General features: G+C 47.6%; 2 protein-coding genes across 2 annotated transcripts; both read left to right on the forward strand.

Moving 5' to 3' along the window:
* Nucleotides 1-234: 234 nt before the first annotated feature.
* On the forward strand, nucleotides 235-16,886 carry LOC131671995 (neurofibromin). Its single transcript, XM_058948881.1, has 29 exons — nucleotides 235-575; nucleotides 1,073-1,291; nucleotides 3,297-3,606; nucleotides 3,672-3,890; nucleotides 3,979-4,666; nucleotides 4,737-5,007; nucleotides 5,082-5,465; nucleotides 5,525-5,711; nucleotides 5,810-5,851; nucleotides 6,053-6,126; nucleotides 6,200-6,625; nucleotides 6,711-7,186; nucleotides 7,415-7,725; nucleotides 8,240-8,801; nucleotides 8,908-9,456; nucleotides 9,854-10,048; nucleotides 10,112-10,759; nucleotides 10,831-11,348; nucleotides 11,430-11,964; nucleotides 12,041-12,428; nucleotides 12,498-12,897; nucleotides 12,976-13,094; nucleotides 13,162-13,278; nucleotides 13,730-13,816; nucleotides 14,020-14,222; nucleotides 14,301-14,487; nucleotides 14,550-14,779; nucleotides 14,850-14,999; nucleotides 15,071-16,886. The coding sequence occupies exons 2-28, from the start codon at nucleotides 1,232-1,234 to the stop codon at nucleotides 14,932-14,934; spliced, it is 8,271 nt and encodes a 2,756-aa protein (XP_058804864.1). The 5' UTR covers nucleotides 235-575; nucleotides 1,073-1,231; the 3' UTR covers nucleotides 14,935-14,999; nucleotides 15,071-16,886.
* A 282-nt stretch (nucleotides 16,887-17,168) lies between these two features.
* Nucleotides 17,169-21,297, forward strand: LOC131671988 (transferrin). The gene is made up of 14 exons (XM_058948866.1): nucleotides 17,169-17,433; nucleotides 18,376-18,490; nucleotides 18,553-18,692; nucleotides 18,754-18,893; nucleotides 18,989-19,133; nucleotides 19,197-19,354; nucleotides 19,417-19,532; nucleotides 19,632-19,762; nucleotides 19,837-20,083; nucleotides 20,145-20,293; nucleotides 20,352-20,618; nucleotides 20,687-20,781; nucleotides 20,847-21,002; nucleotides 21,070-21,297. The coding sequence occupies exons 1-14, from the start codon at nucleotides 17,334-17,336 to the stop codon at nucleotides 21,265-21,267; spliced, it is 2,157 nt and encodes a 718-aa protein (XP_058804849.1). The 5' UTR covers nucleotides 17,169-17,333; the 3' UTR covers nucleotides 21,268-21,297.
* The last annotated feature ends 4,747 nt before the right edge of the window (nucleotides 21,298-26,044 follow it).

The following is a 26,044-nucleotide window of genomic DNA, read 5'->3' on the forward strand; positions in this document are numbered from 1 at the left end:
CCTTTTCTGTCAAGCCATTTATGAATGGCGCAGTCGCAAACGCGCATATATGCATTTCCCTTGCCATTTTCAATGCTCCATCTCTGTCTTTCACTTCCTTTGGCTCTTCTCTCTCGCTCTCGCATTCTCTTTTACCTGATTGACTATGACGTACAGGCACGTTATGCCTCTCCGCAATTTGTTTTTGTAAACCGTCGAGCTTGTGATCCCTCATATCGGTCGCAAAGCTACAACAACATAAGCGGTCAAGATGAAAAGTCAAACTCATCCCTGTTAGTTGTTGGTAAACATGTAGGTCCTCTCTCTATACCCCCCTCCCAACGTTTACTTCGTAAGCGAGCGAGTGAGGTTGGCACGCGCACATACAGAACAGAGTGAATTCAGTCTACGTTCGTAAATGGCGGCGATGTGAAGTGTGCGCGTGCACGTCGCCTCCGAAAGGTAGTCCCTTCTTCATTGTTTTATGCAGCCAGCGGTCTCCGTCCTGTTGTGCGCTCTCACGTTTGCACTCTTACTGGATGCACAGTGCGCAGCTCCTGTCTTTCGGTACTGTACAGTACGCGCATCGATGTAAGGTACGCTACGCTAACTGCAAAACAAACCCCGACGACAATTCATTTGCGTTGTCAGTGCATTACTTGTTTCTCTTTTGACTCCAGCTACTTTGTTCGCACGAAATTATGCCGCTGATTAGAAAAAGAAGACAGAGAGAGAGAGAGAGAGAGAGAGAGAGAGAGAGAGAGAGAGAGAGCAAGTGAGAGAGAGAGAGAGAGAGAGACAAACAGACAGACAGAAGCTTTCAAGTGCTAGTAGACAATTTTTCCCTCGAGATTTCTAACCTCAACCGCGATGTCTCACGCCATGTACAGTTCCACTGCTATCGGTATTTTCGAGTGGGGTGTTGGATTTTCACCGACTATTAGATACCAAGCGTGTGGAACTATATGCTCGCACGTCAGTCGGATGGTTAATCAATTAATAGCTGGCTATCCGCCAATTGTTCCTATTTATTAAAGAAAGAACTAACAGAGAATCGAATGAGAGATAATAAGCATGTATGAATGATCCTCAGGTCGAAGACACAAAGGCCATGGGAAGGGTACGAGTGCGCACAAGGTCGGCCGGCAAGAGGAGGCCGCCTAAGTCCTGAGCGAGCGAAAGCATAGTCAAGCCGAGGAGAAGAGTGAAAAGAGAGTGCAGCCTACGAGAAGGAACCGCCAGCGAGGAGAGGATGGGCACGCAGAAGCCTGGCGAGTGGGCCAACTCGCTCCTGTCCAGGTTTGAGGAACAGGTACGGAGGCTCTCCGTTGATCATTATTACGCTGCGACGCACGCGCGAGGCCCTTCGCCTCGGTGCCGAAAGGAAAGACGCAAGGGAGACGCGAGCTTCCGACGCGATAATTGCACACGTGCCGCGGCAGTAACATGCGGTGGGTGGCCCTGCTTGAGGAGCCTCGTCGCCCTGCTCAGTGCCCTGCGTCCTGTCGACCGAAAGGCGCTTCGCTTCAACAAAGCTGGCAGACAGCCTAGGTGCACTGGTTCGGTACGATCGGTCTCGATCGCACTTGCACGACGCGTTCATTGACGATGTCCGGCCAAGAGCCGAGCCCGCGTGACCTTCGGCGACTACGAGCGCGTGCGCGTGCACGCCTCTTGTCCCCATTCACGAACTGCAGCCGCCAAGCCGCGGGCACTCGGCCTTTGCCTTGCACCTAGCGCTCGAGCGCTTTCGCGATCGGGGCGCGCGCCAACGCGCTCTCCCGCGGCCGTCGGGCTGTCGCTGTCGGCTCGCTGCCGCGATCCCTTCGGGGCCAAGGCGAGAGTCGGTGCGCAGGCGCGCGGGACGCGTGAATGAAGGCGAGCAGGAGGCGCCGGGCAGCAAGTTCACGGACAAGCCCCGCGTCTCTTTTCATTGAGGCGCGCGGTGCAGCTCGGCCGGTTGTTCGCGGCCTGCTGCTTCCTGTCTCCTCGTTCGCCTCGGTCGATTTTCCCGCCACCGTCGTCTCTGCCCCGGGACTCGCTCCGCTCTGGACGCTCGGCCACCTTCGAGCTTGCGAAAGGCGCTTCATCGAGCAAGCCATTGTTATTGTCGCGTATTGTGCGCGACGATCTACGCCGGTCCTCTTCGGATTTTCAGGGATGCCGGCAACACTATGCTCATAACGCCCAAGTTACGACTGGACATTTCCAGAGTCAGAGTCTACCGCCTCTGATGTATAGTTGACAACATCTGCTCTTCGAAGCATTACTCTTTCTCTGCTGGCTAATAGCCTGACCTTGAGCAAGGCCCAACGTCAATATTATATCTCTGTATAGCTGGCTGTTGTGGTTACTAAGATCATTGAGATGCAAGCTATAGAAACTTTCATCGTCAAGTAACGTCAACAACAAAACGTGTAATGTTCGACCGAGACACCCTGAGATCCTTCGGAGCATCGGTTCATTTGGTCAACGTTTATATCGCCAACTTTTCGAAAATTTCATCAGTTGTCCTTATCGAGGTTGTCAAAACATGCTGCACAGCAAAACCGTTTGTCTAGATAAATTCATACTCGTCTATAGCTAAGTCAGATTAAGAAAAGATACGTGAAAAAGAGTGCACTGGTCATTGAGATATACCCAATTTTTCGGAGCGAATCGATTTGAACGCGCGGAGGAGGCTTTGATGAGATCCCTCAGCACCGCGGTCACCCCTTGAAACTTGATTTGTCTCGTTATAAAAGAAAAGAACAAACAAATAAAAAGGCCGAGTTTCCAAAAACGCAATGAAGTATTGGGAAACATTTTATATGTTTTTTAATTAGGACTACTGTTTAAAAAGAAAAGGCGAGCTTTGCTATCTGCTAATCAAAAACCGACTTTTTTCACGTTCTCGGTTGTATCTAAAAATAATAAACGGTTGAAAATGAGCGTTATCGCGCGGCTCCAATAAAATATCCCAATACGATGGACGTGTCGGCGAAACGATCGAGCCTGCCTGGAGCTGAAACTTTGAGCGAAAGAACGAGCCCACGTATGCCACGTAGTTTGGGCGTCTGTTAGTAAGCAATCGACTGACTGCACTGCATAAGGCGAAATGCGTTCATAACCGCAAGAGCTTGCTTCGAATAGGAATAAGAACAAGAGTCGGCTCTGTTTTTGAAGAGCCCCGGATAGATTTGGCCTCTGGTCTCTCTCTCTCTCTCTCTCTCTCTCTCTCTCTCTCTCTCTCTCTCTCTCTCTCTCTCTCTCTCTCTCTCTCTCTCTCTCTCGCTCGTTCGCTCGCTCGCTCTCGCTGACTTACTTGTTATCGATAGCTGCCGTACCGCTCAGGGCCGCAGACGACGATCTCGCGGCTGAACGAGGAGAGGCACAAGAAGTGCCTGATCCAGATCTCGAAGCACCGCTTTTCCCTGGTCATCTCGGGCCTGACCAACATGCTGAAGCGCGTGAACGAGTGCGCAGGGCCGCGCGGCAACAGCGCCGAGGACAGGCAGTGCTACGAGTCTATTGTCATCATCCTGGAGACGCTGGAGCGATGCCTCGCTAGTCAGCCCAGAGACGCCAACAAGTGCGGCGAGGCCATGAACGTCAAGCTGCTGCTCCGCGAGATCTGCCAGTTCGTCGGTAGGTCAGCCGCTACCTCGCTTCGGTCTTAATTGTTGATCGGCACCGCTCATCTTGCTTCGCAGAGATCCCGTGCGACAGCACGCGAAACGCCCACCTGAAGAGCCTGGCCAGCAAGGTGCTGTTCGCGCTGAGCCTCAACTTCTCCAGCGCCGTGTACAACCGGATCTCGATGCGGCTCTCGGAGCTAACGGTCTCCGCCGAGGAGAACCCCGACTGCAGCGACATCGAGCTCATCCAGCACATCAACGCCGACCTCGAGCGACTCACCAAGCTTCTCCAAGGTACTCGCGCTCGCGCATCCCCGGGCTGTCGCTCTGTTTGTCTGCTCGAACCAGCGCGCAACTAATTTACCGGTTTTCTTTGTCGCAGACACGCTTCTGAAATTCCGCCAACTGAAGAAGTCCGTGCACTTCGCGCTGATAAGCTCTCTGGACAAGGCGATCTGCAACTGGATGGACACCTATCCGAGTGAGTTCGCGGATCTACAGAAGAAACAGAACGACGACCTGGTGAAGGTCTGCGGCGAGCTGTTCGACGTCCTCGACACGTTTTATGACAACAAGAAGGGTCGCGCGGCAGCCGTGTGGCCGCTACAGATACTGCTGCTGGTTCTATCGCCAAAGGTGCTGGAAGAGGTTGTCAACACCGACTCGGGCGCTCCCTGCTCGTCCGAGCACCGCAGAAAGAAGCTGTTCATCGACAGCGTGAGGAAGAGCCTGTCGATACACGGCAGCTCCAATCGCCAGCTGGTGGAGGCGGCAGCGGTGGCCTGCGTTCGGCTGTGCAAGGCCTCGACCTATGTGAGCAACTTGGAATCCAACAACGTGATATTCGTCCTGGTGCAGCAGGTCATCAACGAGGTAAGCTCGCTGCTCTTCAATCCCAACAAGCCGTTCTCGAGGGCCCAGAGCTCCATCGCTCAGGACATCGACCTCGTGATCGACTGCTTCGTCAGCTGCTTCCGCATTATGCGCTACAACAACGAAATCTTCAAAGTCTGCCTCAGCCTCAACTCTCCCACGATGTATCAGTTCGTCCTCGTCAGCTCTTTGTACAGGTCATTTCACTTGTCTTGATCGCTTTGCGTTTCTTTCGCGGAGCCCACCTGATCGGCATTTCAATTGCAGGATCGTCAATCAGCCAAGACAGCCGTGGTGGCCGCAGATCGACATCGTCTACTCTCGGAGCGCCGAGCTGCGTAACATGTTCACCGACACGCTCAATAAAGTCACCCAAAGCTGCATATCTCACACGCCGTTGCGCATGATACAGAGCCTCACGCTCAAGGGAAAGGAGCAGAGTAAGTACAAGGACCGTGGGGAGGAAGTCTCCAGTCACAGAAATTTGCTGCTCTGGATAGTAAGGCTGATACACGTCGATCCTATGCTAATGTTAAATGTGAGTTTTGATGGATCTTACGCTCCTTCCGTGGCTATCCTGCATCGCCATCCAGACGAATACTTGTCTTACAGAACGAAGGAAAGGCTGTCCACGAGATCCAGAGCTCTACTCTCGAGCTGATAAACGGCCTTGTCTCTTTGGTTCATCAAACCACGATGCCAGATATCGCCCAAGAAGCAATGGAAGCACTCCTCATTCTTCATCACCCCGACAAAATCAAGGCATGGAATCCCGAGGCAACGGCGACGATGACCACATTCTGGGACGTGAGCTCGCAAGTCCTATTCTCCATCTCGCAAAAGCTCATCCAGCACCAAATTGTTAATTACACCGACATCCTCAAGTGGTTGCGCGAGATACTCATTTGCCGCAACGTCTTCCTATCGCAAAACAAGGATTACGCAAATCTCGGTAGTCAGATTGCCATCTGCAAGCAAGCACACATCAAGCTCGAAGTACGTCGATAAAAACTACTTTTTGTGTTTTCTATTAAGCTAAACGACCTTGTTTTCAGGTTGTCTTTTTTATGTACCTCTGGAGCATCGATATGGAGGCAGTGTTAGTTGCAATGTCGTGCTTTTCTCTACTTTGCGAGGAAGCTGAAATACGATGCGGCAGCGATGAAGTCGCCGTTACTTGTTTACTGCCCAACTTTCATTTGTACGTCGAACTTGCACAAGCCTCAACTGTTCTTACCACTGGTTAGTAGCCTTTCTTCATTATTCGATTTCGCTATATAAATAGTATTATCGAATTAAAAACCGAGATACTACTCCGAAGATTTCACTTTATATAACAGCCAGCGGAGAGAGTAGGTTTTGGTATCGTGACTACTGCTTCGGTGAGTGTTTTAAAAAAAAACCTCATGGCATAGTATAGCTAGAGAATATTGACCTTGCACTTCAAAGTGTAATCGACAATAGTATCCGGTTTACAAAAATAACTTCTCATACTCTACTTTCATTCATTTAACAATTGTGCTTTAGATGTACATATAGCCTCGCTAGGATATTAAAGTGATTGAAACTCTTGCGATTCACAGGACGTGCCGCACTGCAAAAACGCATAATGTCACTTCTTAGGAAAATCGAGCACTGCGTCAATGGTGTACAGCCTGTGAGTTCATTTTCGATTCTCTTCAGTCTCCAGTACAAATTATCGTTATAGTTAATAAGTTATACTTCTGCAGGCATGGGAAGAAACGTTTCGAAATTGGGAACAAACGTGTCGTCAGTTAATAAACCACCCGAAGACAAAAACCGACGATGGCCAGGTCGAGTCTTTTCACCGTAGCGTAGGCAAACGTCGAACATCCCATCAAAATTCAGAACACGAACTCGAGGAACAGCTGAACGAATGGGCAAACATGACTGGTTTTCTTTGTGCGCTAGGAGGCGTTTGTTTGCAAAGACGATCACCTAGCAGACCGGTGTCCGGGTTATCTTTAAATCCAGAGCCAAAGAAAAGTTCGGCAAAGGGTCAACAGCAGCAGCTGCAACAAGATAATCTTTCGTTATCTAACACGAGCCAGGAGGTGCAATATTGTCCTGTTACTCAGTTTATTTTCAATTTACTCAGACTACTCATCTGCAATAATGAAAAGTTTGGACTCCAGGTGGCATACTGACTTTCTTATACTTCATTTTCATTATTTAGCAGATTGTAATAAAAAATACTTTTTTTTTGAAAACATTGTACAGGTTCAAAAGCATGTGAAAGAACTAGTTGGCCATGAAATGAGTCCGGCTCTATATCCAATTCTTTTCGACCAGATAAAAAGTATCGTCGAAAAGTTTTTCGATCAGCAGGGTCAAGTCATACTGACGGACTTGAACACGCAATTCATCGAGCACACGATCATCATAATGAAGAATGTCCTCGATTCGAAGAACGATCAGCCTTCGGAATATCTCGGCATGGCTAGTATTGAGGGTATGACTTTGGCAATCGTACGATACGTGCGACATCTCGACACGAATTTGCAGACAATACATATCAAGACCAAGCTCTGTCAGCTAGTCGAAGTAATGATGAAGCGACGCGACGATTTGGCGTTTAGGCAGGAGATGAAGTTTCGAAATAAATTAGTAGAATATCTCACTGACTGGGTCTTGGGTACCACTCATCCGATTGCTCCTCCTCCACCCAGTGGCAGCGATATCGCCATCATGACCAGGTTAGATCATTAAGCTTTATGTTTCATAAGCATTCACCAAAGGGCACTTTATCAAATAAGTACAACAATTGATGTACAATGATCAAATCCTCGTTTGCTCAATAAAAGTTGTACTTGTAATCCTGAGAAGTGTCGAGCGACTTTACATCAAACATAAACTCGATATCTCGCACTAAACTTGTGATCAAAATATAATCATGACGCTATATATCTCAGTACATATTTCAGAGAACTTGATCAAGCTTGTATGGAAGCGGTCGGGGCACTCCTTCGTGGCTTACCTCTTCAACCCGAAGAATCTGATCGTGGTGACTTGATGGAAGCGAAATCTCAATTATTCCTCAAGTATTTTACACTGTTTATGAATTTGTTGAACGACTGCAACGACGCCGCAACAGAGGAAAATATGAGTAGAGAGAAGGAAGTCGCGAGAACACGACTCACTACTGGAAAATTGTCTACCCTGCGCAATGCCACCATCCAGGCTATGAGCAACTTGTTAAGTGCTAATATAGACAGTGGTCTCATGCACTCCATTGGTGAGTTTCTGTTCTAAGTTGACTCGCATTACTTATTTGATAGTTTTTTTAATTACAAAGAAATCACGTAATCATCGGACTAGTGAATCGTATGCAATATCGTGCGATGTAACATCGGTGTAGTGAATTGAAATATTATCTAGTTCAATAATTGAATTACTTCTTTTGTTCATTGCATATTCTTAAGCAGACGCACAAGTGTATCAACTTACTTTTTCTTACCTTTTTCATTTTCATTGACTTTCAATTGTACCGCTTTTATGATACGCGTGCACACACATTATTAGAATTACGTATAGTTTACATGTGCACTTCACATTCGCTCTGCCCTTTCTCGCTTCAGATTGTACAAGTTTTGAAATGATAATAATGCACTGAAATTTAGTCGTTCGTTTAACCATTTAGAGTAGTTTATATAAAGTCGTTTGCTAATTGGCGTTCCAATCAAAACAATTCATAATTCGCAGCTTCACTTCGAGAACGAATAAAAATGTAACATCAATTCTCGTTGTAGATTTAGGCTACAACCGCGACCTGCAAACGCGAGCGGCATTCATGGAAGTCTTAACGAAGATCTTGCAACAGGGCACGGAATTCGACACACTAGCCGAGACTGTGCTTGCCGATCGCTTCGAGCAGTTGGTTCAACTGGTAACGATGATCAGCGATAAGGGCGAGCTGCCAATCGCTATGGCACTTGCTAATGTCGTCACGACAAACCAAATGGACGAGCTTGCTCGTGTCTTCGTCACACTTTTTGATGCCAAGCATTTACTCTCACCGCTGCTCTGGAACATGTTTTATCGCGAAGTCGAAGTGTCCGATTGCATGCAGACGCTCTTTCGCGGTAACAGTCTCGGCAGCAAGATCATGGCCTTCTGTTTCAAGATCTACGGAGCCAGTTATCTGCAAAGCTTGCTCGAGCCTTTGATCACGCCGTTGCTCAGCGATCCGCTCACGTGCTTCGAGGTGGATAGCGCGAGGATCGGTACCAATGAGGATATCAATCAGAATCGTAGGAATCTCATTGCACTTACCCAGAAGGTCTTTGATGCTATCGTCTCTTCTGCGGAAAGGTATAATTCTTCGATTCATTTCCAAGCACAAATATCTCTCTTGTAACAATAATCATTGATGAATTCATGAACATGATTATTATTAACTTGAAACAATTCTTTACAGATTTCCACCGCAGCTACGCTCCATGTGTCACTGTTTGTATCAAGTACTAAGTAAGCGGTTCCCTCAGTGCCCACAAAATAACATCGGCGCAGTGGGGACGGTAATTTTTCTGCGTTTCATCAATCCGGCTATCGTCTCGCCACAAGAAATGGGTATGGTGAATAAACCGGTACCTTTGCCAGTGAAACGTGGTCTTATGCTGATGTCGAAGATCCTACAGAATATCGCGAACCACGTGGAGTTCAGTAAAGAACAGCACATGCTACTGTTCAACGACTTCCTCCGCGCACATTTCGAGATCGCGCGACGATTTTTCATTCAAATAGCTTCCGACTGCGAAACTGTCGATCAAGCGAGTCACTCTATGTCATTCGTTTCCGACGCTAACGTATTGGCACTGCATCGATTGCTGTGGAATCATCAGGAAAGGATGGGAGATTATCTGAGTAGCAGTCGAGACCACAAGGCTGTAGGCAGGCGTCCTTTCGATAAGATGGCCACTCTGCTCGCTTATCTCGGCCCGCCAGAACATAAACCCGTCGACTCACAGTAAGAGGATACCGCGGTGCACTTGGACAAAGCTTTACTCTTATACATTTTGTCATCTATTTATGAGTTTTAATTCGTAGATCTTTTTTAGCTAATAACTTTTTTTAAAACGTAGACTTTTTTATTGTGTGCGATAAATACTTTAAAGGTACTTTCTTTTTTCCATGTAATTTTATTTTCGACTGTTCATTTACTTATTGAGATTCCCCGAAAGTGTGTGTTACTTTATATAATTTTATGTAGCAATTTTTATGTTATTTATTATTCCTTTTCTGAAAATATACTATCTTTTTTCTAAAACGCTTCTACTTTCTGTTTATTTCTTTATTTTTAAAGACAAAAACAGCGCTCCCAATGTAACTGTAGATTTGCTGCTAATTTACAACTCGTTTTTCAGTTTATTGTTCTCATCGTCGTACGCTAGATGGTCCAGCATCGATATGTCGTCCACGAGTTTCGAGGAGGTCATGGTCAAGCACAACATGCACGAGAAGGAAGAGTTCAAATGCTTAAAAAGCCTCAACATTTTTTATCAAGCTGGAACGAGTAAGCAGGGCTACCCGGTGTTTTACTACATTGCCAGAAGATATAAGTGAGTGATTTGTACAGGAAAAGTATGTTCTCATCTTGAAACGAATGCATTGTTGATTTATAGAATTGGCGAAACAAACGGTGACCTGTTGATCTACCATGTGATTCTAACGCTAAAACCATTCTGCCACGCGCCATTCGAGCTGGTGATCGACTTCACTCACACGTGCTCGGAGAACCGATTTCGAACAGAGTTTCTGCAGAAATGGTTTTACGTGCTACCGGAAGTAGCTTACGAGAACATTCACGGCGTTTACATTTACAATTGTAACAGTTGGGTGCGCGAGTACACCAAGTATCACGATCGCGCGCTAGTTCCGCTCAAGGGCAATCGCAAGATCGTGTTCGTAGATGGATCCAACCGGTTGAACGAACTTATTGAGCCGGAGCAACAGAAGTTGCCAGGTGCTACCCTGTCACTGGAGGAGGATCTGAAAGTTTTCACGGGTGCGTTAAAATTATCGCACAAAGATACGAAGGTGTCCATCAAGGTTGGGCCTACGGCTATTCAAGTAACTTCGTCCGACAAATGTAAAGTGTTGTCACACAGCGTACTGCTCAACGATGTCTACTACGCATCGGAGATCGAGGAAGTTTGTCTCGTGGACGATAACCAATTCACGCTCGCTATTTCAAACGAGGCTGGTCCGCTATCGTTCATTCACAATGACTGTGATAGTATCGTTCAAGCAATCATTCACATTCGCAATAGGTGAGTTGTCTAAAATCGACCGCCCGTTGTTATTTCCTGTTAATGATGTTTGATTTGTTTGATTTGCGAAGATGGGAACTGTCGCAGCCAGACTCTATGTCGGTACATCCGAAAATTCGGCCGAAAGACGTACCAGGCACACTTCTCAACATGGCTCTTCTGAACTTGGGCAGCTCCAATCCTGTGTTGCGCACAGCTGCCTATAATCAACTCTGCGCGCTTACGGCAACTTTTGATCTGAAAATCGAAGGGCAACTTTTGGAAACGTCGGGCCTCTGCATTCCATCGAATAATACTATATTCATCAAACATTTGAGCGAGACTTTAGCGGCGAATGATCCGCACCTAACACTCGAATTCCTCGAAGAGTGCATTCAGGGCTTTCGCGTATCTACGATCGAGCTCAAGCATTTATGCCTCGAGTACATGACTCCTTGGCTGAACAATCTTGTGCGATTTTACAAGCCCAACGACGAGGGCGGCAAGCGCCAGAAGCAGGTTAATCAAATTCTCGAGAAACTGATTACTCTGACGATCGAGGAGGTTGAGATGTATCCCAGCATTCAAGCGAAAATTTGGAGCACCATAGGTAAAATGATCGTTCTCGTCGAGCATTCACAATTTAATGAATTGCAGCGACGTTTAGAAAGAAAACTTGTTGATTTGGCAGGCCGACTACCAGACCTCATCGACACAGTGCTCGACAACTTCCTCCATAGAAGCGTGCGCTATGGTCTGGGCTCACCTATGGTCGAGATCATGGCTGATACAGCAGTAGCTCTGGCATCGGGCAACGTGCAGCTGGTCGCGAAAAAACTGATCAGTCGGTTATGTCGCGTCGTCGACAAGACTTGTACTTCGCCCACGCCACTACTCGAACAGCATATGATGTGGGACGATATTGCTATTCTCGCAAGATATCTGCTGATGCTATCGTTCAACAATTGTCTCGATGTTGGCAAGCATTTGCCTTACTTGTTTCACACGGTCACCTTTCTCGTGTGCTCGGGCAGTCTTAGCATGAGAGCCTCAACTCATGGTTTGGTCATCAATATCATTCACTCCTTGTGCACCTGCAGCTCACCATCCTTTTCCGAGGATACCTATAGAGTGCTGAGAATGAGTCTCGACGAGTTTTCTCTGCCAAAGTTTTATCTTTTGTTCGGCATTAGCAAAGTCAAGTCGGCGGCTGTCACCGCTTTTAGGTTTGTAAAAATTGGTCAAAAGAGATTTGCGAAGCCACGAGTGGATTCTTAATGGGTGTCACAATTATTGTTGTAGGTCAAGCTACCGTCACTCGAACGACAAGTGGTTTGGTAATGAGCGTAGCATCGCCACTTTACAAGATCGCGAACGATTGTCGCTGAACAGTCTCGAAGTTATCACCGATGCTCTGCTCGAGATAATGGAAGCTTGCATGCGCGATATACCAAAGTGCGACTGGTTGAGAACATGGACGTCTCTGGCAAAGAATTTTGCGTTCTGCTTCAATCCGGCCTTGCAGCCTCGGGCACTCATTGTTTTTGGCTGCATCAGCAAAAGTATCACCGACCAGGATATGAAGCAGCTACTAAGGATACTTGTCAAAGCACTTGAGAGCTTCAATGACATTATGCTGCTGGACGCTATCATTATGTGTCTCACAAGATTGCAGCCGTTGCTCAGGCCGGTAAGTCGAGTATTTTTTGTTGCATTTATTATACTAGGGAAATATTTGTAAATGCCGTTTGATTTTCAGGAATCACCGATTCATCGTTACCTATTTTGGGTAGCTACTTCCGTGCTCCAGCTCGATGAAGCCTCTCTCTACGCGTCTGGTCTAGCACTGCTCGAGCAAAATTTACACACTTTAGACTCGCAAGGTACATTTGACGACAAACCTCTCGAGAAAGTGATGATGTCAACGCGAGAGCCTCTCGAGTGGCATTTCAAGCAGCTCGATCACGCAGTTGGACTCTCGTTTAAGTCAAATTTCCATTTCGCTCTGGTGGGTCATCTGCTCAAAGGCCACAAACATCCGACGCCGACTACGGTCACTAGAACTACTCGGGTGCTCAATATGCTGCTAGCTATTGTTGCCAAGACCTCAAGAAGGGATAAGTTTGAGGTCACTCCTGACAGCGTTGCTTATCTTGCGGGTTAGTTGTTTACAATTAAAACTGAATGATTCAAGTGACGGAGGATGATTACCGATAAGCTTATGATTCCGATTGCAGCTCTAATATCTGTGTCAGAAGAGGTACGAAGTAGATGTCACATAAGGCATTCGTTAAATAGGAGTATGGGTGAAACAGGCAGCTCGGACTATTTGGATACGTTTAATTCGCACTGCATGGTATAAATCTCTTTCTCCGATTAATGTTTCCTAAAAAGGCACATTCATATGGTTTATATTTATACAGGTTACGCCAGTTAGTTTAAATAATCCAACAACTCGAAGGCAAAAGTCTTGGGATCTACTAGATCAGACTGCCATCAGCCAGGCAAGGCAGCTGAAATATCATTCTTCACACCATCAGGTATTATTGAATTGAGTTGTATTCGTTATGAGATATTTGTTTATATTCTAAGTTATTTCAGCTGAAATTTTGTTGCGAACATGAGCTAAATTTCTCCAACTCGTTGAAAGTCTCTTCGGTCCTACTTTAGTTTAGTTTTTCCGTTAGGGTGGTATGATTTTTTCATTTTCGATATTCTTTCTCTTATATTTCGTGTATAAATGTTCAGCAAAGCCAACGTACATTTTGGGCGTAACAAAATTAATAATATCATATGATACCGGCATCGTATCTAGAACAAAAAATAATTGTTTGTTTCCATGTATGGCCGATGAAAAAAAATTGATGTCTGTGCCTGCTACTTTACCTGCCTGTAAAATGTCACTAACGTTTACACTCAATCTTTCTGTACGTTTTCTCCGAACGTCACACTGCAACGGTATAAAACGAAATGTGTACTTTCACTAACAAGACTGGCAGGATTTTATTTAAAACGCAGCGATCCTTCTCCATGCCTTCGACCAAGGAAGCCAAAGCCAATGACGAAATGGAAACGCAGGTACTTGAAGATAATTTGAACTGTACGCGATTACAATTACAAGGGGAAAAGGATGATGAGTGTGTCCATCCCTCTTCTATCTTTACCCTTATATGTATTCTTTTTGAAAAAATGACTAATTCTCCTCGATACGAACATTTTTCATAAAGAATACTTATTCGTACGTATAATTCAGACTTGCGTAAACGCTCGACTGCTTACAGAATCAAAGTGCGCGAGTCAGTGTCAGTAATGAAAACAACATATTGCTCGACCCTGATGTTTTAACGGACTTTATGACTCAAACTCTCGTGTTAACGGTCTTGGCTACGCTAGTCAAGTACTCGACTGACGAGAACATAACTCGAATACTCTACGAGTATCTTGCTGAGGCTTCTGTTGTCTTTCCAAAGGTTTTTCCCGTCATGTAAGTTTTGTTTTTGTATCGACGTTGTACATTAGCCGCAAAATTATAGTTTTACAGAATAAATTTAATTGTTAACAGTCATAATTTGCTGGATGCAAAAATCAATAGTATCCTAACGTCTTGCCACGATCAGTCAGTGCTTAGTTCCGTTCAAGCCATTATTCAAAATATGATCGCTTGCGAGGACACCAGTCAGCAGCACCTTCATTACTTGCAAAGTTGCGGATTTGGCGGTCTGTGGAGATTTGCTGGACCATATACAAAAGTGAGAATACTTTAGCAGCCTTAACTAAGCTAATTTTGACTGAATGATTCTTCTATTTCTAGAGCAATCGAACCGCAGAAAGTGCCGAACTCTTTGTCAACTGTCTTGAAGCGATGGTAGAAACTTGCTTACCAGTAGAAGAATTTGAAGTGTCGCACAGCGACGTGTTGTCCGATCCGACAAAACGCTCGAGTAGCACTGCGTCAGATTTATCGAAAACGAACTCTTTGGTTACGAAAGTGCGCAATTTTTCCGAAGAGAGCAGTTCTTCGTTGTCCTTTAATCGTAAAGAGTCAGTTTTCAACTGTTACCATGAGCGTTGATGAGTAAAGTGTAGAATTCGATTTTTTTTTTCTTTTCAGCCATCCTGTAGAGAGACGATTTGAAAAGTCGGACACAGCGAGTCAGGCAGCTTCGATCGTCAATGTCGAAAGTTCGCAACCATAGCATTTGAGCAAAGAGACAAATAGCAGATACAGTAAATACGATCGGACAAATATTCAGCAATCTGCGTAAGAAAGAACCTTCTTTACCCTATCATTCAACAGTATATCAAGGATTTAATTGCTTTTTTATCTTGCAGGCCTCCTGGAATGTCAGCATCATGCTATTGCTGCTTGATGTCCAGTCAAATAAATCCAGTACCGTCCAGTTCGCGTTGAAAGTGCAGATTTGTCGCGAGCCTATCGTTATTCATTCATTTTGTTTGTTTTCTTTTTTTTTTTCTTCTTTTTTTTCACGTACCCTTAATTTTTGTTTTGTCTGTTCTATTCATCATTGAATCGAAAAGAAGGAACACCAACGAAAAATAAATAAAACTAGAGACCGCTCTTGTCATATATTTCGCAGTCCGTAGCGAAACACCAAAAGTACAAAGCCTTTTGAATGGTATGCGATGCACAGAAAAAAAAATTGAATTAAGAATAGAGTCTCTGCCGAATTTACGATTTTGTTTTAATAGATTATTCACGTAGACTGAAACGTGTAAAATAATTCTTTCTTTTACACCAAAGCTTTATTCTTCTGTCTGCAGACGGAGATTTTTTTCCTAAAGTCGTAACGAGAAGAACGCTTTATGTGATGAATTCTGTAAGTAGATAAAAGCAGATTTGTATATATTTTTAGGCGCGTTATAATTAGAAGAAAAAAAATTAATAAACCGAAGGACAGCATTTACTGCGTCAGAATAAATGTTTGTAAAAAAGGTTATTGTTCTCGTAATAAACGAAAAGGATTTTAATGAGATGAAAGTAAGCGCGGAACGCAATAAGGTATTGTTGTACAATTTTAAGAATATTTAGAGTACTGTTATTTATATTAATAATGAACTGTGATTCTCCACTTAGTTCTGCTGTGCCCTGAGCGAATTCTCAAGCGGAGAATCGATTATGTTTTGTGCTCTCAACAAATCGTTCTTCTCTCGTTGGCTTGCCATTTCGTAATTTTTACTTTGTTAAGTCGCTATTATGATGTTTTTTAAACAAGTTAACTAAATAATGTCGGCGACGATAATGAATTCCAACTGTGATTAGATCCACCAAACACCCGATGGGACCTGTGTGCGGTCCTAACCTTAAAAAATAAATGGAAAAAATAATAAACTCGATGTTTTATCGTAGGGTATTATAATAATTGCATATCGATGAATCGATGTTGAAAAGCTCTCTAACGTACCTGCTCTGGTTGAGTTAACTTTTATGCCTTTTTCGAATGAACAATGAACATGCGACATAAATTTATACATACTGGTGGATGTGTAAGTTGCGATCCGAGGTTTTTTAATGTTTTCGTTGCCAGAATATTCTATGCTAGATATCTATAAGGTTCATTGCGATTTGAACTGTGAACGAACAAAGAAAAATTATGTATATTACTATAGATGATGCCAACACCAATTAGGGTTCGAGAAAAGAAAAACACTCGCGTTTGCCGTCGATGTTCTAAATGTGTAAGTAAGTAAAGTAAAAACGTGCGCGCGAGAGTAATGTGAATGTGTACATCGAAAAAAAAAAAAAAACTTGGCGAGGCCTATTGAAACGAGCGTACTGACGAGACATCGCTTCTGTCTAAATGTGATGTGTAATTTATTATTATTACTACTACTACTAGTACTACATAATGTATAAATGGATAAATGATTTTTAAGAAAGAGCCGCTTTTTGCTATAAGTTGAAAAACAAATTAATAGATTTATTGTAAATGAAAAGTATGTATCGCGCGAGAAAGTAACTGAAATTCGAGGCAGAAAAAATGAATCGAAACGAAAGCATTGCACACGAAGTTAACTGATTGCGGAAGCGTCGGATCAGAGCTCGTTGCTTCTGAAATTAAGATTATAAGTATTAAGCAAGTAGCAGGGATATGCGTTATCGTATCTTAATAAAAAATTAATAAACACACGTGGAAATTTAATCTCGATTTGTTCATTTACAATTCATTGATTTTTTCGAAATCCACTGCCTTAAACTATCAATTTGAAATGCAATTCTGGAAATGAGTATTTGAAAGAGCTTCAGAGGTGTTGATTCAAGCGAGGCACGCAAAGAGATATAAATATTAGAAAAATGGTGAAAAAAAGGTAGCAAGATGCGTTTCTCCCACTATGTGTGCTCTCTCCGGCAGAAAATATGGCAGGTCTGCACGGCGGCGTTTCAAATCAGTCGGTTTGCGGTGGCGCGCAATGTCAGTTTTAGCTGCGCGACTATATTCACCGATCGCTGCGATAAAAGAGAAAGTTGTGCAGGGAAGACGCGCGTTTGCTGGCCTGAGCAATTAAAGCTTCGATCGTTTTCTTTCGCTCGGCGACGTTTCTTACTGCTGCTTGTTTTTGCTCGTTCCAACCAGCGATGATCATACGCAGAATCCATATGGCTGCAAGAGGATTGTGGGCTTTTCTCGCGATCACCAGTTTGGCTTTTAACCGTCCCGGTGTTGAGGCCGATCCACGTACGTATCTCGTTTGTTGCTTCGACGATGGCATTGTTCATTTGCGATTTTCGTTGCCAATGTCACGGATGAGAAGCTAGAAATTACGTAAATTACGAGAATTTCAGACGAACTTGGATTACTATTCTGAATTTTCCGCTTATCGTTCAAATATATCGCACACTTGCGTGGCTCCACCATTGTTTTTCGTTCTTTCCTTTCGAATGTCTATTTTTGCTCAAGGTCGAAGAAAATTAGCTGCTACTAAAACACTTGTATTAACAAATTTAAATCTGTGTGCTAGAACATTAGCATCGCCATTCGGAGCTGTACTTTCTTTGTTTATCCAGGCGGCAAATGATTGCTAGCTTGGATTAGTCGTCTCATTTGGCTGAAAGAATGCCGCGCTGGCATGGTATGATATTGAAAAAGCAGATTATTCGAGATAGCGTTAGAAATGATGATAATAATAATTGGCTTGAGCTGGCAACTGCCAAGGATGGAAAGTCGCGTGAGCAGCTTTCTCGAATATGCAGATATAGCGAGGCGTGAGCCTGGCCGGCCGACGCCGCTTCAGCCAATAGATCGACCAGGCGTACGATATTCGTACATTGCCGATCCAAGCAGCCACCCGTCTGACCAGTTCGGCCAATTTGCCAGCAACTGTTCCGATCACGGGACATTTGAATTGTAAATTTGCAGGCGACTCGAGCGATTTCAGCGAGAGAATGCAGGCATGTTTGGCCCTCGGCGGGCCCTTGGCGCGACCTTGGGCGCCGGCGATTGGCCGAAAGCCAAGGCCAGCGTGGCTCGGCATCAAACTGGATTTCGGATTTTTTCAGCGCGATCCTCAGAGCCGGAGACGCGGCAGCTTCGGCCTATTCCCTGGCCTCGACCACGCAGCAGCGTAACTCAACACATCAGCGAAGGTCTTAATTAATTTAATCCTTTGCCAACACACAGTCAGGTTTTGCGCGACGTCAAGGAGACTGTCGAGAACGAACGAGGCTCTGAGGCGAACCTGCAGCGAGCTCAAGAGCAACTCGGCCGACATCAACTGCGTGATCGCGGACGATCGGTGAGCCCTTCAGCCGCGAAGGCCGCGAACGCGTGAACGACGAGCGCTTGCTTTGTCGACAGGCTGTCCTGCCTGAGGCTGCTGGCTAACGGCCTGGCCGACTTCACCGTGCTCGAGCCGGAAGACTTGACGATCCTCGGCAACGGCGTGCTCGACCACGACGACCTGCTCGTCACCCACGAGCTCAAGCTCTTCGCCGACAGTGAGTCAGTCCGCAGTGACGCGCTCGCGCCGTCCGACTCTGACCCGGGCTCGGTTTCCAGACCAGCCGCAGTACGACACCGAGATGGTGGCCGTCGTGAAGAACCGCTTCAACAACGACTGGGTGACCAAGGACAAGAGGCTGTGCTACATCGGCTTCGAGGTAGGCTACCAGCCCAACTACCACTACCACTACACGTCGGTAAGTAGGCGCTCGGCCGGCGGGCCCCCGGCGGGCCCCCGGCTCCGGCCCCGGCCCGCCCGCCGAGCGGATCGCAGCGCCTTCTCGGCCCGCAGTACTTCGAGCGCTGGCTCATCAACAAGGACTGCGACCCGAGGCTGACCAGCCTGGAGAACCGCATCACCGACCTGTCGAGCCACTTCGGCTCGGCCTGCATCGCCGGGCCCTGGTCGCTCGACGCCGCCTACGACGGAGAGCTGAGTGAGCGCAGCCCGCGAGCGGCCGTTTTAGCCGCGGCTAACGCGCGCCGTGCCTGCATTGCAGAGAGCAAGTACAAGAACCTGTGCGCGCTGTGCGGTAACCCGAGCGGCTGCTTCGCGGGCGACCGCTTCTACGGGATGCAGGGGGCGCTGCAGTGCCTGCTGGAGGGCCTCGGCGACGTGGCCTGGCTGAGCAGAGCCGCGCTCGCGCCGCACTCCAAGGTGCGCGACGCACCGCCGCGGCCCGCCGCAGCACTGACCCGCCGCTTGGCTTGCGCTTGCAGGAGCTGGCGGACGACGGCTTCAGCCTGCTCTGCCCGGACGGCATGTTCCTGCCGCTGTCGACCAACAAGAGCTGCGCCTGGATCGCCGAGCCGCGCGCCAGCCTGGTCGCGAGGAGGTGAGTCGCGCGGCGCGGGCCTGCAGTCGCGGCGGCCGCCGCCGCCCCGCCGCCCTGCCGCCCCGCCGCCGTGACTGCAGCCCCGCGCACCGCTTGCAGCGAGGCGGCCGAGCGCGTGCGACAGCGAACCAGCGGCAAGAGCTTCTACCCGGTGATCCACGCCTCCTACGAGTTCTCGCACCTGGCGAGCCTGGCGGCCCCCGTCGCGCCCGAGGACTACGCGCAGCGCTGTGAGTACGGGCGGGCCCAGGGCCCCGGGCCCCGGACCGCGCCGCGACGCTCACCGCGCTCCGCTCTGTCGCAGTCCAGGGCTACCTGAGCTCCCGGCTGTCGATGCCCTGCCGGCCCGAGCGCGACGTGCGCTGGTGCCTGGCCTCGGGCGCCGAGGCGAGCAAGTGCGGCTGGATGCAGGCGGCCGCGGCGGCCGTGGGCGTCGAGCCGGCCGTCTCGTGCGTGCAGCAGCGGGACCGCGTCGCCGCGCTGGAGGCCGTGCGCGACGGGCGCTGCGACGTGTACGTGGCCAGGCCCGAGGAGGAGGCGCTCGCCCGAGGGTGAGGCCCGCCCCCGCCCCCGACCCCCGCCGCCCGCCACCCTCAAGCTCTCTGTGCGCAGGATGCGGCTGAGGCCCGTGGCGCACATCGTCGGCAGCCGGGACCTCGAGGCGAGCCGCGTCGCCGCGATCGTGAGGAAGGACGCCCGCTTCCGGAGCCTCGCCGAGCTGAGGGGCGCGAGCGCCTGCTTCCCCGGCTACCGCAGCGTCGGTGCGTATCCCCCGAGCCGGCGCGCCGCGGACTCGGCTGACCGGCCCGCTGCCCGCAGGCTGGAACGCCTTCTTCGCGCTGCTGCGCAACAGCTCGGCCGCCCACGACTGCTCGGACGCGCGGGCCATCTCCCAGTTCTTCAACCGCAGCTGCGTGCTCGGACTGAGCGCGGCCAACTCGAGCCTGCCGGCGAACCTGTACTCGCTGTGCGAGCAGGCGCGCCTCGATGAGAAGCTCGGCCCCGACGAGAACGCCTTCAAGTGCCTGATGAGCGGCGCCGACGTGGCCTTCGTCAACGTCCACGCCGCCAAGAAGTACTACTCGGGTAGGCTGCTCGCCCACGCGCAGGCCGCGCCGCCGTCGCCACGCTACAGCCGGTCGTTTGCTCGACAGCCTTCTCCATATTCCGCATGAACTACAAGCTGCTCTGCCAGGACGAGCTGCGTTCGGCCGAGCAGTGCTTCCTCGCCGAGACGACTCTGGGATCGGTAATCGCATTGTCGTCCGCGTGACGCAGCTCGGCTCTGTCATTCGCTCGCTTTCTCGCAACCAGGTGTTGGTAAGTAGCAACGTAACCAGGACGAGGGAACAGGAGATCTTCTTGATGCTGCTGTCGCTCGACCGGTTCTTCGGCAAGACGCTCGACAGGGAGACGGCCATGTTCACTCTCTACGGCCCGTACGAGGGACAGTCCGACGTCATCTTCCCCGTAAGCGCATTCGAGCGAGTAGTCGCGGTTAGTGGCCGACCGATCACCGGGCTTTCGTCGGCTTCAGGACAGGACGAGGCACCTGCAGAGGCACGCGACCGACGTGCGGAACGGCCGGACCTACGAAGAGATCCTGCAGAGCCTCCAAGACCACGTCGAGTGCGGCGCCGGCTCGGGGGGCTCGGCGCGCTCGGCGGCCGCGGACGGTGCTGCGATCGTGGCGCTTGCGTCTGCGCTCTGGGGGCTGCTTCGGCTGCTCTTGTGAATTTTCTCACGCTCTCAATAAAACACCAATTCGTTGCATCCTCCAATCCAACATTGGCGTCTTTAGCACCTCGCGCTCTTCCAAAGCAACTTACCACCACGTGCGTTTTAAGAGCAAACTCTATGACTTTTGCTGATAAATAATAGTCATGGCCATGCGTCCATCTTGATGCTTCGATTTCGTTATCAGTGCGACTTCGTTTTTATATTTCTAATGCAAACGATAACGATAATACGACTCTCTGCATTTTTCGTTAGGTTTATACTGATTCGGTCAAGAGTGTCGTATATTAATAATGTGAAACTTGCGGCTAGGCTGCCGGTCGTACGTTGCCCCGTTGTAATAATAATTACTCGCCACAGGCTCGACTTCTCTTGTTCGCCGGATCGAGAACAAGGGATGCTGGAGAAACTCGGATCCGCGAGAGGTCTTTTGCTTAACGATCGCACCGCGATGAACGCGTTAATCCAGACATCGGACGACAAGCTCGAGCACTTTGACGTGGACCAAGCTTTCGGCACGAAACGACAACTGGACCAGCGTCTTCGGACGACGGCAAGAGTCCAAGCCAGACCGTCGCGGTGTTGGTGTTCTTGCGGGGCGGTGCTGCTGCCGAAAGCTTCGCTCGGTTTCGTTTGATCCGACCGTGCGAAGCCTGCCGAAGAAATAGCGATAACCGCGCTGGAACTTGGATCAAGTACTCGTATTTGCAACGAATGACGAACATCAAAGTCTGTAAGCCAGAAGTTGTTGTCGATGAGAAAACGATGAGAAATGAGCCTATAGTTCAAGTTGATGCGAGACGATCTTTATTTTGGAGGTTCTAACAACTTTTCCGACATTTCATAAAATTTAAACATTTCACGCATAAAATGCAACGTCGTTAAAGTTTCCGTTTCTTACACATTGCTGCTTTCCAACGACCAATTGCAAGCATCTATTATGCGTTGAAGGTCAAATCCTCGCGCGTCCTTTGCGATAGCAACCTCTCCTAGATACGCCTTACAAAAGTTTTCGATCGCCATTTTTTTGCTGCGGATAAATCAATTATCCAAAGGGATCTGAAGGAACGCTCTTATCGGATAAGATACGGTTAAGTTTACCTCGTTAACGCTTGACCATGACTGGCGACCTACTACAGCAAGTAGCTTTTCTAGATTCCATCCATCAAACAAACGATCAAAATCAATGTAAGCGTTTGCTTGACGTTTACATTGACGACGTTTACAGCGAGGCTGACGATGCTGTCGACGCATTCTGCAAGATTTCATTGCCAATAACCAGCTAACGCGATATGATTTTTACTGCGATTCATAAGCGGCTACGTGCAGTCATTCTATCAAATACTCTGGAACAAATAAACATGATTGCGCTTAGTTTTTTGCTTAAGACGCACAACAGTTATTGAGAATACCGGCGCGAAAATGCCAACTATGAAAGAGAACTGCAAACCATAAGTTAGCGTTATGTCTAGAAGACACCTATACGATATTCGGACGGCCGATCGGTTATATACCAACCGAGCTTCTCTCCCCCTCTGATCGATCGTAAGCTAGGTGTCAATAGAGAAATCATATATATTTGAGCTTGCAAACGAGAACGATAAGCATGCTCGTTGGCATTATCGCAGAACGACGTACAATAGAATAAATGGTTGTTTTCGCATGACCGCATCCACCCTTAGGACTTGACTCGATTGGGGACAAGTGTGTACAATCGGTTGAATCGACAACTATCGCGGTAGGCCGTCTCGATAAGGCATCGAGCAAACACGATGAAGCAAAAAACATGGAAAAACGTCGCGGCCTCCTCGTCGAGTACTCGCGATAGCGCGTGCCGACGCGAGCAACAGTCGATAAAGTTTGCGGGCACGTCCGTCGCTCGCTAGTTGGAGATGCCGTCTTGCTGCTGCTGCTGCTTTGGGCCTGGCTGCCGGCGAGATCAAGAATAAGGGATGGTGGAGAAACGCGGTGTTCTACGAGGTGTACCCGCGCAGCTTTATGGATACGAATAACGACGGGTTCGGAGATCCGAGAGGTAGGTCACGCAGCTGCAGCTGCCTGGGAAATACGAGTGTTGAACGAACCCCGCGAACGCTCAGCCGACCGAGCTCATGGGGGCCGTCTCTGTCCGAAAGACAGATGGGAGACCACGACCGCAGCCGGACGGCCTCGAGGTTCCCGGGCAGGGCCGAGCAGATGACGATGCTGGCGATGCTGCTGCCCGGTCTGGCCGTCACCTACAACGGCGAGGAGATCGCCACGGCGACCCCGAGCACTACAGGGAGCGCTCGCGCGACCCCAGCCGCACGCCCTTCCAGTGGGACGACAGCAGAAACACAGGTGGGTCAGCGGTGCTGTACGGTATCTGCGCGACGGCTACTTCACGGCCCGCTTGCGCTTGCAGGCTTCAGCCGGGCGGCCGCAACCTGGCGGCTGCCCGTGCACCACGACCACAAGGCGCTGAACCTGGCCAAGCAGAAGAGGGAGCCCCGCTCGCACTACAAACTCTACCGGGCTCTGTTAACCTGTTAACTCAAGACCGGCACGCTGCGCACGGACGCGCACCGTGCTCTTGCTCGTCAACTTGTCCGACGACCGGCCGCAGAGGATAAGCGTCCACGCGAAACCGGCTAACCTCAGCGGCACGCTGGTCGTGTCGAGCCTTGCCTCGGAAATCGACTGGGGGTAATTACACGCCGACGGCTGCTTCCAGCTGCGAACGCCCCCTCCCCTGCAAGCCTTCGCGCAATAACGGATTGCTCTTCCAGTTCTTCGCTCAAGCTTTCCGACGTGCTGCTGCTGCCGCCGCCGAAAGCCTCGCTCGTCTTGTCCGTCGGGACCCGTAGAGCCTGTGACGTTGCGCTGTAGCGAGTCCACGAACATCAGCTCCCACCAAATATCACAAATCTTTCTTCCCTCCGAACTAACTGGCTTCCACGCAAAACCGAATTTCCAGTTTTTCTCCTTCGCATCGTTGGATCGTAGATCGCACAGCCTAACTACCTATGCTAGTTCTTGGAATGTCAAGAGTCTCAGGGCACGTAACGCACACTGAAAACCCAGTCTAGCTTTGGAATCTATTATCCGTCGATGCTGCGAGACTTGCCAATTTCACAGACGCCGACGAAGCAGACAAGATTGTTCGTCAGGGATAGGCTGCGTTTTTCAAGTTTTCACTGAATACCTGGGAAGCTATTTCCAACCGAAATATGTCGGTGGCAACAAATCTTATGTACGAGAGATCCCACTCGATATATTCTTGTCAATGTCCAGCTTCAATTTCCATTCCAACATTTTCTAGCTTAACAGAGCTTGGCCAATTCTAATTTAAGTTTGCCTCTTGTATCGATGGCGATCGACCGACAATGTCATGCTAATGGTTACTTTTTTCATAATTAACTAGCTTATCTGTGCACCACAAGTACGTTATAGTTTTTTTGCTTTTCAACTAGCAGGCTCAGGCCCATACGAGTGCATTTAATACGTAGGCTAACAGGCCGAAACGTAAGCTCACCGATATAAACTCTTCTAAAAACAAATAGTGTACGTGAGTACACGAAAATACTGTTTATAAAGATCCTGAACAGCGTGGTGAAATCTCTTTGAAATTCTCGCTATGAAGTACCATCATAATTAAGTGGCGAATGGGTTAACTTGTGTAATAAAATGTTTATAAACAGTATTTTATAATATAACCATTTTATTCGACTTTGATAAAATATTTCCAAATTATGAAAAATATATAAATAGTTCTTCTGCAAACGTGGTGTGTTATAGATGCATATAGTGATTAAATGGAAAAAATAAAATCATTAACCAACAATTCGCCTCGGTTTCATATAATCAGCGAAAAGTTTTTATTATACGTATAAAAATTGAACTAATAAATAGCACGGACGCGCGTCTTTTCCTTTCATTTAAATCTTATACATGAAAATCCGAGCAACAAAAATATCTATATGCTTTATACAATCCGCAGTTTGTGTTTTCATACGATTTACGATTTTATTCTCCTTCAAAAAAACAATTATTGATTTAAAAATCATTACCCTTGAATTTGTAATAACTATGTCGCGAGAGAAAAGGATATAACTTTCACATATTTTATTATTTTTCTTTTTAATAAAAACTGACAGTTATTCGTCGAAAGTTCCATTTAATGAAATGTAAAAAAGGCCAAATCGACATATTACAGTATCGATGGCCATCCATTTATCCAACACACAATGCATATATAAACAAACGAACCCTCGCGAATAATGCAAGAGTTTAATTAATCAATCTCTTTAGCAAAGCTTTATTTCAACTTTTTTTTATCGGGTGTACGCGCGTAAATTGATTCTGCGAGCAACAGCAAAATACGTATTGAAGAACAGTTGAGCAGATATGTCTTTTTTCTAATAAAGGGTGTAATTTAAATTTCTGCCGTTTCACCATTTCACCGTTGATATCGAGTGATGAAAGAATATATCAAAGTGCATAAACATAAAATAGCCGCTTTTACAATTCGTTATGTCAATGTCTTCGTATTACAATAATAGCAATATATAATTATAATAATAGTAATAATAATAGTATAATAATACAATAATACATTTAGCCTAAGCAATATCTTATAATGATCAAAGTCGTCCGGTACATGTTTTGTTGTTTCTGTTTTCGCGCGTAACACAAGTTTGTAATAAGCTTAATCAGTTCCGCTCATTTATAAAACGAAGAGAAAAAAGGAGACACCGAAGCTACAAAGTTTTCGGAAGCAAAGTATTAAATCGTGT

Source organism: Phymastichus coffea, unplaced genomic scaffold (assembly GCF_024137745.1).
Source record: "Phymastichus coffea isolate CEN01 unplaced genomic scaffold, Cenicafe_Pcof_1.1 PCOF00140, whole genome shotgun sequence".
NCBI lineage: Eukaryota > Metazoa > Arthropoda > Insecta > Hymenoptera > Eulophidae > Phymastichus > Phymastichus coffea.

Bases quoted from the DNA above. Each gene is read 5' to 3' on its own strand.
- LOC131671995 (XM_058948881.1), top strand. From the start codon at position 1,232: ATGGGCACGCAGAAGCCTGGCGAGTGGGCCAACTCGCTCCTGTCCAGG. The intron at 6,127-6,199 runs GTGAGTTCATTT...ATACTTCTGCAG, and splicing joins GCGTCAATGGTGTACAGCCT to GCATGGGAAGAAACGTTTCG. The intron at 12,429-12,497 runs GTAAGTCGAGTA...TTTGATTTTCAG, and splicing joins TGCAGCCGTTGCTCAGGCCG to GAATCACCGATTCATCGTTA.
- LOC131671988 (XM_058948866.1), top strand. From the start codon at position 17,334: ATGATCATACGCAGAATCCATATGGCTGCAAGAGGATTGTGGGCTTTT. The intron at 18,693-18,753 runs GTGAGTCAGTCC...CTCGGTTTCCAG, and splicing joins GCTCAAGCTCTTCGCCGACA to ACCAGCCGCAGTACGACACC. The intron at 20,619-20,686 runs GTAGGCTGCTCG...TTTGCTCGACAG, and splicing joins CGCCAAGAAGTACTACTCGG to CCTTCTCCATATTCCGCATG.